The following is an 11,562-nucleotide window of genomic DNA, read 5'->3' on the forward strand; positions in this document are numbered from 1 at the left end:
CTTTGATATAGTTATATTAAGCCCCGTTCACTTCACCAATTTGAGTTTAGAATTTGAGTTTTGCTACAGTAAAAAGTTCTCAGAAACAGTCACATCTAACCTTTTTGCTACAATAAAAAGCTCTCACATAAAATCACATCTCAACTCAAATTACAAACTCGAATCAGCGAAGTGAACAGGCCCTTAGACTACTTGAAAACATGTTACATATTTTGTTGGATATAGTGATCTAACATTTCTTGAAATTTTTTATTTACTTATTCTTCTTTTAAGAATTTAATTTCGTAAAAAATAAAAGATAAAAAGATTAAGTTGAATATAGTTAAAAAGAAAACAAAATTTTTAGTGGAGCAAATTAAAGAGTAAATTAATTTTAGGGTGCATATGATGTAACATAAATGAAAGATTAAATTATGCAAATAAAAAATAAGGGAGGACCAAAAGCAAGAAAATAAATGAAAGGAAGACAAATTGGAAACAAAAAATATTTGTGGAGAAAAATATTTTAATGTGCTAATTATAAAAAATATATATAAGGATAAATTTTGTTATAAGAAGAGTTACATAGAAAATAATAAAGCAGGGACACATTTGAAGAAAATTATTTTAGTCATTGATGAAAATAAAGAGAAAAATAATATATAAAAACCTATGAAAAAATTATTTTCTAAAAGTAAAGGTAGGAAAAAGTAGTTTTGAAAAGCACATCCTTGGTTAGGAAAAAAATAGTTTTGAAAAGCATGTCCTTGGTGTCTCACGGTGTGTGTGGCTCGAACAACCACAAATAATTCACAACTCAAGAACCTATAGGGGGAGGAACAAAGTTTTGACGTATTTTTATCACGCTCATTTGTGCCTTGATATGTTGAACAAAATTTTAACGTATTTCTATCACGCAAGTTTATGACTTGATATCTAGTTATTTATAGTCACGCCTAGAGAGAGCTTAACAGAGTTTTGACGTATTTTTATCACGCTCGTTTGTGGCTTGATATGTGGAACAGAGTTTTGACGTATTTCTGTCACGCTCGTTTGTGCCTTGATATCTAGATATTTATAGTCATACTTATCGTAAAGAGAGCAAGCACAAAATATAAAAAGTGTTTCTTCAGATATTTGCCAGAGAGCAAGTTACCCGACGACTCATCCCGTCAGAATATTAGAAATATTCTAATATTTCAAAAATGATATTTTCTCTTTTATGTCTTATGAATTTTATTCTAAATAAAATCCACGCGTTTATTTTTGGATTGTGCACCGTTATAGGCGCTTTAAAGTCCTACAATGTTTTTGGTGGTCTGAATGTTTTACCTTTTGCGCCTAATTTTTCGAGCAGTTCAGAGAGATCCCCTTGGTCTAAGGTTCTTGATTTTAAACTTAAAAAATATCTTCTAGGTGCAGTGAGATCTCCTTTTTTTTCGGGAGAAGAAATCAATGTTCTTTGATAGAAAAATTTGTTGTCTTTGGTAGGAAGAAAATTTATAGTGTTAAAAAGAGTTCAATCAATTATCATTCTTCAAGAGAAGAATTTAGAGTTTTTAGGAGAAAATAATCTACCAAGTGAAGGGATCACATCACGTAGAGATTGTAGACGAGTGATGCTTGTTGAATAAGACTATTGAATTGGTTCTACACAGCGGCGATAAAAACAAAGAAAGAGTCTTTATTTATATAAGTCTAATTAATATTTGTAATAGTTGAGAATTGGTGAATTGTTCAATAGTTAGAAATGACTCCACGAATGTAGTCCATACCAAATGACGTAAAAGATTATCTAAGTTCATTTTTTATTTTACACTTTCGGTAAAATATTAATTTGATATTAATTATATCTGAAAAATTGCTTAAAAAACGCATCTTTCACCTTAAAATAAATATATATAAAAAAAAGATAAAACGGTGTGCTATCAGATGATGCATCTTAATCAGATAGTATATCTAGGAAATGCTTCAATAGTGTATAACTTCTCTTTCTCAGCAAATTATTAGCCAAACAAAGCATTTTGGAAAACATCTTCATAATTTTCGAAAAAAAGAGAGAAAACATTTTCATGGGGAAGGAAAACACTAGTCTCAGTTATAAAAATAAAAAAAATAAAAAAAAATAAAAAAAGAAAAGAAATTCTCCTTTCGAGCACAAACAACAAGCTAGAGGTGAATTTTGTAACGATACTTTAAATCTAAGTGGATCAAGTTGTAATACCAAAAATAAAAGTTAATTTCTAAAGGGTTTTTGGCACAATTACCTTCTAAATTTGTCGTGATTTAATAAATTATCTCATAAATTTTTAATTTTAATAAGTTATTTTCTGAACTTGTAAATTTATTACAATGTGCCCCATTTAACTAAATTTGTTTAAAATTTTTATTAGTTTTAAAAGATTAAAAGTTGAGATACTGAAATATTGGTGTTACATTTTAATTAAAATGTTAAAATTTTTTACTGACCGTACTTTTTTTATACTAATTTAATACAATGGTCATCAAAATAAGACATATTGTAACAATTTCATAAATTGAAAATACAACTTACAAAAATTAAAAATTTAAAAGTAATTTACTAAACTACAACAAATTTAAGAGGGGAAATGTGCTAACAACCCCTTTCTAAAATAATGAAAATCACGTGTCAGGACTATTTTCATAATTACCCTTATTATCTTTTTGCGCAGCCTCTTTTGACGACAGAGAATATGTGCTCACGAATCCAAGATTAGGCATCTGTTTTCAACCAACTTTTTGGTTGAATCGCAATAAGGATTTTGGTGCTCGTGACGTAATGTGGTTGTCATCTCGTAGAGGTATTAGACATTTTGTTAGAGATTCACAGTCCTCTAGAAGTGTACTAATTTTGTTAATTTCTTCATTTCAAATATATATATATATATATATATATATATATCGAGGATGTGTTTTGTGACTACTAATTGGAGTTTCTACCACAAGAAAAGAAAAAACTAGTAAGATATTTGGAGTGAAAAACAATTAATGCATGGAAATAGGTAAACCAGAACAGGATCTCATGAGTACTTGATTTCTTATGGGAAAAAAGAAAGTTAATGACCGATGTCTATGACCTAACAGGCTAAGACCACATAAGTGTTATACACACACACACACGCGCGCGCGCGCGCATCTTATACCGAACTCAAATACAAATATAAAATTATCCTTGGATTATGATTGCAACCACCACCACCAACAATATTTCATCATTACAGAAATTGCGTAGGGTCCACATGAATATAGAACTATATCCAAAGGAAATTTCCTGAAGCCATGGAAGCACCAATTTCTACATCATAAGCATATATAACATAATGTTCTACAGACTCGTCCATTAAACCAAGGAATTCTCCGTCACACTGCAGCCATGGAAGCACCAACTCTCTGCAGCTACGACCGGTTGAAGGAAGTGAAGGAGTTCGACGAGTCGAAAATCGGAGTTAAAGGCCTCTCCGATTCCGGCATAACCTCTATCCCTAAGTTCTTCGTCCACCCTCCCGAAACCCTATCCGACCTCAAAAAACCATCTTTATCCGCTACATCTATCTCCATCCCAATCATAGACCTCTCCAACATCAACTCCCCATCAGACCGTCCAAATCTCGTCGATCAAGTCAGTGACATGGCCAAGACATGGGGCTTCTTCCAGGTGATCAACCACGGCATTCCGGCGTTGGTCCTCGACGACACCGTTTCGGCCATCAAAGCCTTCCACGACCAGCCCTACGAGGTTAAGTGCAAGTACTACAAACGACAAGAAGGACAAGGCGTCATGTTCGCGAGCAACAACGATCTCTACCGCGCCGGCGCCGCCTCCTGGCACGACTCCCTTCAGGCCTGGCTGGGCCCGGAGCCGTTGACGGCCGAGGAGATTCCGGAGGTGTGTCGGGAGGAGGTGGTCTCGTGGGGATCACGCGCCACGGAGGTGGCGGAGAGGCTGATGGAGTTGCTGTCCGAAGGGTTGGGGTTGGAGAGTGGTAAGTTTAAGGAGTTGTCGTTTTTGGAGACGAAGGCTCTTGTTGCACACTGCTACCCGTACTGTCCGCAGCCGGATCGAACGGTCGGGATTACGTCGCATACCGATCCGGGGATTCTGACGGTCCTGATTCAGAACCAGGTGTCGGGGCTGCAGGTGAAGCATGGTGATGTTTGGGTGAATGTGGAGCCTGTGCATGGTGGCTTGGTTGTCAACGTGGGTGACTTTCTTCAGGTATTTTTCTTTTGAAATGATCTCTTCAAACAATGCTACCTAGTACTGATGGCGTTCATTTATGCTATAGGACACCAGTGTGTTTAATATCACCCACTAATAGAAAGTGAAACTTGCAGTTTGAAACCTACCTGTGGAGTCCATATTCTATAAGTGAGAGTGCTTAATACCGGATGTGTTTCTAAGTATATTTTTCAAATAAAAAGTACATCTAGCACCATAAAGCTTATAGATCCGGTCCATTTTTTGTTAGTGGTGTTGTTTAGTACTGTCTGTGCGTCAAGTATTATATAAGATTAGATTATATTAATTTTTCCTATTACTAGTGTAAAACAAGTATTTCAAAGCATCAGATAATGAAAGTTGGTTTTTTTTCTTTTTTCACTATGTAAGCTATATGGTTTTTTTTTTTTTTTTGACCAGATTATCTCTAATGGTGCGTACACGAGTGTGCAACACAGAGTGCTGGCAAACTCCTCCAAGGAACCTCGAATCTCAGTTGTCATATTTTTCAACGTGGCCAAATGGAAGGGCGATGGTCATTATGGACCCCTGCCGGAGTTGTTGTCACCGGAAAAGCCACCGATATATAGAGATTTTACACAAAAGGAATTCCTTGACAATTTCTACAGCAAGGCAATCGATAACAAGTCTCTCATAGAAAAAATAAAGATAAGAAAATAAAATAAACAGTAGTATAAAGCATCACCTTTTATTAGTGGCAATATATACTTAACAAAGATGATGTCCAAAACACTTTTCTAATAAAATAAGTAAAGAAGGATAGTGTTGACAATTGGGGAATATATTGTATCAAAATTTTATCAAAACTTATATATGATAAATATTGCGTGTGATATTGTACTTCGAAAAGCTTAATATTTTGGTGTGTATGCTCAATCTTTAATTTGGAGAAAATAAAATGACAGTGAATACCTTTACTTATACCTTTTGTTGGAAAATCTTATTATTACCTTCCACTTAATTTTCTATCAAGGAAGTCTAAAGTGTAGACGTTGTCACATGAATTGCTTGTTGGTTTTCGAAACAATTTCATATACAGAAGCGTGTAATTAGCAGATTGTGTATAACAAAAATTTTCATAAAACTTTGAAATACTCTATAGATTACATTAATTCAAATTAATTTATATACCTAGCGAACGATTAGATCGATAACTTAACTTCTTTGACCATGAACGTTCATCGCTGCAAGTTAGTTTAGAACACCCAAATCTTCCTCATCAATTCTTAGAATCTACAAAAATGTGTGTGTGAAACACCTAAAATAAACTAGAATTAGCAAATAAACACTCAAGTTTTTTACGAATACCAACACATGCACGACGTGAAATTTAGGAGAAAATTTTTTCTTTCCTCACTCTATAAAATTCGGCCACTATAGCTAGGAGAGAAATTTTGTGCTCTCTAATTTTCTACAATTTTCTATTTGTAGAGTAGTAGTCAGACTCCCAAAAGAAGTCTAATCTTTATCTCCAAGATAAAAGGTTGATAATTATCTCCCACTTATAATTTGATTTTGAAACAAAATCCACTCTCCCTTATCCATATGTTGGTTGGCCACCATAGGGAGATTTGCAGCTAGGGAATAGAGCAAAATTCTACATTTATCCTGCAGTCTAATTTTGACTCAAATTCAAATTCTAATTTAAGTCAAACTTAAATTAATTTGAATTTCAAATTGGACAACTTATCAAATAAGTGTAATGGATAACTTGGAGAGCAAGCAATTGAATCCCAGAGGGATTCACACTGTGCTTGGCGTTCACACTATGTGAACACATTCACATGTGTGTTCTAAAATTCAAATTTAAATTTAAATAATCACATTATTTAATTTATAATTAATTCTCAATTAATTATTCTAAGTGTTTTATTTTAGAATTTCATAATTCTAAAATTCTCATTTTGCCTTTAGTGTCTTGTAGAATTATAAGGACGACGCGGGGACTCATAGACCTATAATTGCGAGCTTCAATAAAAATTAATAATTAATTAAACTCTTTAATTATTTAATTAATTCTATTAATTTCAAAAGTTACTCCATGATAAACTTGGAATTGTACTCTCGTAATTATACATAAATTACTTATAAATTATGAAATGTCCATTTGATATAGTCATTACATATAGATCAATCATCTATAAATAACTCATAACTAGAGCTAAGTGAAATCCGTTAACCTCTCTAATTACATCTTTATCCTTGAGTATCATTAATTCTCTAATAGACAGTGATTCATAAAACAAACTCATGAATCGGAGCTCCTACTGGTCCAAGTACTGAATCAACCCTCAAGAGAATTATTTATCTACTTCTTTCTCAAGAAGGCATGGTTTCATCTTGTATAATAACATTCCTGACTACTTACTTCATCATGTCTCAAAAATACAAGGAATAGGATTCAAGTGTCCTTGAACTTTTGGTCATCATTTCTACGTTCATACTTAGCTCATTTCCTATCTTTAGTACTTTTAATTATAACCTCTTAAAAATTCAGGCTAATTTCTTTTTTTACCTTCAATGGTAAAATTGATACTAATAATCTTTGGCGGAATAAAACCTCGTTCAGTGATTTTTATAAAACTCGGATATAAAAAATTACTATCCTCAAAAAGTTTTCAACTTTTCTTTTAAAACCTTGAACTTGTTTTCCTTAATCGTGGTCATCTATTTAACCTATCATTCGCATACCATTACCATTCATATGCCATTAATATAATAGCATTTTGATACATTAACATACCTTGTGACTTGAGTTTGCTATACATAGTCTCGTTGTCTCGTACACTTTACTTTAATTACATAACTTGTTTACATTCATAAACATTATTTACCTTATACACATAAAACTTAACAGCGTTTTCAAAACACGTGATGCATCAATTATCCATTTGCCACATCCCACTGTTACATCCTTTTTTGCACGCCCAACATACAGGTTTCAGGGAGCCGGTGCCTTACCCGAGCTTTCTACAACACGAACAAACGGGATGAGCTTTCGCTCAGCAAGTAACAACAGTTCACAATAAATACCAAACAGTAATGCATACCCATATATGCATTCATATCATACGTCCTAGCACACTTCCCTAACATTCAAAGTGTTCATCATATTATGCTTTCTTTTCTTTCGTATTATGCTCTCTTTTCTTTCGTTTCATACTTCTTAACATCTTTCATTTTTGTGTCGTTCATTTTTCTTAACTTTTACTTTTTATGGGCCCCATCTTGTTGTACCGTTATGCGCATAACCAGTGAAGAGTGGGGTAGCTAACCAAAATTAACTCACTCACGGTTTTGTTTCATTCATAACCATAATAACCTTTCCTTGCGAAGACCGGTACAAACAATATTATTAACTTCTTATCTTTTGCCATCTTTATTTATTCATCCTCTTACTGTCATCATTTCATATTATGACAGTAATTTTAATCTTTTCATCTTACTATCTTTTTTTTCATATTATGACAGTAATTTTAGTCTTATCGTCTTACTGTTATCTTTTCTTATAATGATAGTAATTTTAGTCATAATGGTACATCTTTGAGCATTCTTACTAATTTCTTATGAAATTAGACTTTATTCAAATGTTTAACTTTCGTTGACTTTGACTTTGACTTTATTGCAGATTAAAATTCTACTGCTAATACAAGTCCATAAGCACATTCAAAGCAACAAACAAGTTTCAAGAAACATCTTTCACTTAGTGACGTACAATGAAATCCTCACATGCACCATTTTGTGCAACACAAAGAAATAGTCTTATTTGTGGTATAGACATAAAAAAACTACTGTACTTACAGGAGTTCTGCTAAGGTCACGGATTTCAAGTCTCCAAAAACCTTGCTTCCTTGATCGCCTATTGGTCCTATAATATAAATTCTTGATCATTAGATTTACAATCTAAGATCAGTAATTGAAACACAATTTAATCCGAATTCATGGTTTCGTAAATGTTATTTTCTTAAAGTGCGTTTGATGTTTCTAAAATCTTTAAAGAGATCTACGATTTCATGTTCAGTATCCGGACCAAAACATCACCTATATCATCAATGTGCACTAAGCTCGTGCACTTTTTACCTTAAATCACATTTTGGACAATTTCAGCCTGAAACTGATGTCTAGGGTCGTTTTTGAGAAAAATGTTATTTTACAAAAGTTGTTCGGAACAAATTTCCTTCAACATAGTTTTGGTCAATTTTTGAGACTAAGCTTTTATCTTGGTTTTCTAGCCCAAAACAACGCAAGATTCAATTTTCGGGTCAATAACCTAGTTTTTAGTTTTGGTCCAAAACTGAGACTTTTCATCGTTTTAGGTTTATATACATCTCCGATCACCAAATAAACTTACTTACACATCTTAATCCTCCTATTCTTTATGAAACCGGTTTTAGTTTAAATTCTCAAACTCAATTTCAGCAGAGTTCCGCCTAATTTTTCACGTTTCCCGAGCTAACCATAGCTCATTTTATCCGTTGTTTCCACCTTTAAACGCAAACCACATTCTTTCTCATTTAATTTTATCACCAATAACATCATAATTCTAGGGTCTCCATAACGAAAAATTGCTAGAAACAAAATCTAATAACCAAGAATTCATCATTTAATCACTAGATTTTCAATTCCTCTAACAATAACAAGTTTAATCATCATCTTAAGCAAATTTTTTCATGATTTCAGCCAAGGTAGAAAAAGTGAGAAGAGAAACCGAAATTTACCTTAGAGAATGAAGAGAAGTCCTTAGTGATGTAAACTAATGGTGTAGTTTCATCAATTTTGATTAAAACTCATTTTTCTCACTATGGGTGAGTTTTTTTTCTTCTCCTCTCTTTGGCTGATGCTCTCTGGTTCTTGGCTTGAAAAATGAGCTTTTGGTTGTATTTATATCTCTTAAAACTGACCACCAAAAGTAGCAGGACTAAAATGCAATTTTTGCATTTTCTAAGAGCTTTTTTTACAAAATTCAATAAAAATATCTCTTTCCTTTCTTCTTCCTTAAGTTCGCCGGCCACCTCCACCTTTCCACATGCCTCCATCTCAGCCCTTCACCCAATTATTCACTTTAAATTTCAACCATCCATTTCTAATAACTATCTTATTTTGGTTCAGGTTAATTCTTATCCGGTACGCGTTTTACCCGCGTTTCTTGGATAGTTGGTCAACTTGGTCAACTTTACTCAACCTTGACTATCCTTTCAAGAGTGACTTATTAATCGACTCTTGGTCAATAATTTTGACTTGGTCAACCCTATTCGGTCAAAAATCTCAATTTTCTCGGTTCAGCCTTCTAAATCCCTTTTTCGTCCGTTTTTCGTTCTAATTGTTTTCAAAACCCTAGAATTGATGTTTTTCATTTCTTTTTCATTTCTTAAACTTAACATTTATGTATTTACCCACTTCTGGCTTTAACACAACGTTCCTTGCCTCTTTCTTAAATGCAATCTGAAAATCGGTAATTGCATCACACCTCAGAAATTTCTAATCTTTAGCTTATAATTTGCTATTCCATATTAATAACAACAAATACTTATCATAAAAGTATTCATATTAACAATACAAGGGATTCCAGGAACTTTATCTTATGCAATAATTCTTTCCACAAATTTCCCGGTCATGACATCAAGATCTCAGAATCCGTACCGAATAAATAAAAAGACACAAATCCATAAATAAGAGTCTGCTAATAACTCAGGATTAAGATCGTTCTATATATGACCATCGGTAGACTCAATTAGAATTTCTATACTTAACAGAAATTATCAGAAATTCATATTGTATATGTGTTCTTGTTTCACATAATCTCATTATGCGTAATACACTCATTCAATATATATCCATATTAACAGTGCAGATAATACCGTTCCATTCTGAATGGGAATGACATGTATTAGTAATGTTTTAATTAAAGATTCTGAACTTTAATTTAATTGTTACAAACATTATTTTGATTATCATCCTTAAATATTATCATCTCGCATATAACACTTATATATAATATTAAGGTCACATAAATAATCATGAAATTTTTATTGAGATTCATAAAATATTCATTTATATATGCACATAAAATAATGAATAAACTCTTTTATTAAATAAATATTCTATTATATATCATGATTGAGGACACCATTCCTAACAATACTGTCAATTAAATACAATTTCAGTTCCGTTTGGTATAAGGATTGGAATCAGGGTGATTTGGGTCTTTGAATTTAGAATCATGATTCATGATTTGAATCATGATTCATGGTGATTGGAACATTTGTTTGGATGTGTGTAGGCATGATTCTAATTCTAACATGAAATGTGATTCGAACTAGTGTTTGGTTGTCTTGTTTTCTGATTTTGAACCATGACCAAAATAAGAACCAGCTTTTAGACGTGTAAATTACTTTACGTGTAATTTTAAAAAATATAGTTCGTTATATAATTAAAAAAATGAAAATATTAGAAAAAAATTTATAACTCAAAATTAATAATAAGTTGAAAGAGAAATAAATGCAAAAAAATTGTTCATGAATCCATTATTTCTTTTGCATGTTCTCTTTTTTTTCCGTCTTGATTGTTGACTATCCAGTAAAGTGAACTAATGTGATTTTACAGACCCCAAAAAAAATTCAAAGCCAGAACATGATTGCAAGTGTATTAATTGCAAGAGAGCACAATGATTTTCACTGTGGCAAATGGAGGGGGCCCTAATTCAAGAATCATGTTCCTGTTCCTGATTCGGATCAAAACTCTAATCTGATTCTAACCTAATAGCCTGATTCTACCCTTCCAAACATGAGTTTAGGTATAAAGGGTCTGTTTGTTTGCGTTTTCGTTTTCATTTTTCACGGTTTTCAAAGTAAAAAAATGAAAACGGGTGTTAAAAACGTGTTTGGTGTAATTTTTTTTAAAAAACAAAACTAAAAACGTTTTTGTCTTTTTGTGGAAATCAGAAAACGAAAAAAATGTGTTTTCATTTTCTCGTTTTCGTTTTCTGTTTTCTGAAAAATGGATTTCACTTTTTTTTTTCTTTTTCATTTTCTTCCCTCTTTTCTGAAACTGTTTTTGTATTCTATATGTTTATTTAATATATTTATTTAATATATTATTATTTAATATATTTAATAATATTATTTATATAATATATTTAATAATATTATTTATTTAATATATTATTATTTAATATATTTAATAATATTATTTAATATATTTAATAATGTTATTTATTTAATATATTATTATTTAATATATTTAATAATATTATTTATATAATATATTTAATAATATTATTTATTTAATATATTATTATTTAATATATTTAATAATATTATTTA

The 11,562-nt window shown here is 31.8% G+C and overlaps 1 protein-coding gene across 1 annotated transcript; it reads left to right on the plus strand.

The window, feature by feature from the left end:
• The first annotated feature begins 3,358 nt into the window (after nucleotides 1–3,358).
• LOC21402109 (1-aminocyclopropane-1-carboxylate oxidase homolog 4) lies at nucleotides 3,359–4,900 on the plus strand. Its single transcript, XM_010095453.2, has 2 exons — nucleotides 3,359–4,216; nucleotides 4,640–4,900. The coding sequence occupies exons 1-2, from the start codon at nucleotides 3,374–3,376 to the stop codon at nucleotides 4,898–4,900; spliced, it is 1,104 nt and encodes a 367-aa protein (XP_010093755.1). The 5' UTR covers nucleotides 3,359–3,373.
• The last annotated feature ends 6,662 nt before the right edge of the window (nucleotides 4,901–11,562 follow it).

Source organism: Morus notabilis, unplaced genomic scaffold (assembly GCF_000414095.1).
Source record: "Morus notabilis unplaced genomic scaffold, ASM41409v2 Scaffold794, whole genome shotgun sequence".
NCBI lineage: Eukaryota > Viridiplantae > Streptophyta > Magnoliopsida > Rosales > Moraceae > Morus > Morus notabilis.

Excerpts from the sequence above, each read along its gene's own strand:
- LOC21402109 (XM_010095453.2), top strand. The coding sequence starts at position 3,374 with ATGGAAGCACCAACTCTCTGCAGCTACGACCGGTTGAAGGAAGTGAAG. Across the intron at positions 4,217-4,639 it reads ACGTGGGTGACTTTCTTCAG|ATTATCTCTAATGGTGCGTA; the intron begins GTATTTTTCTTT and ends TTTTTTGACCAG.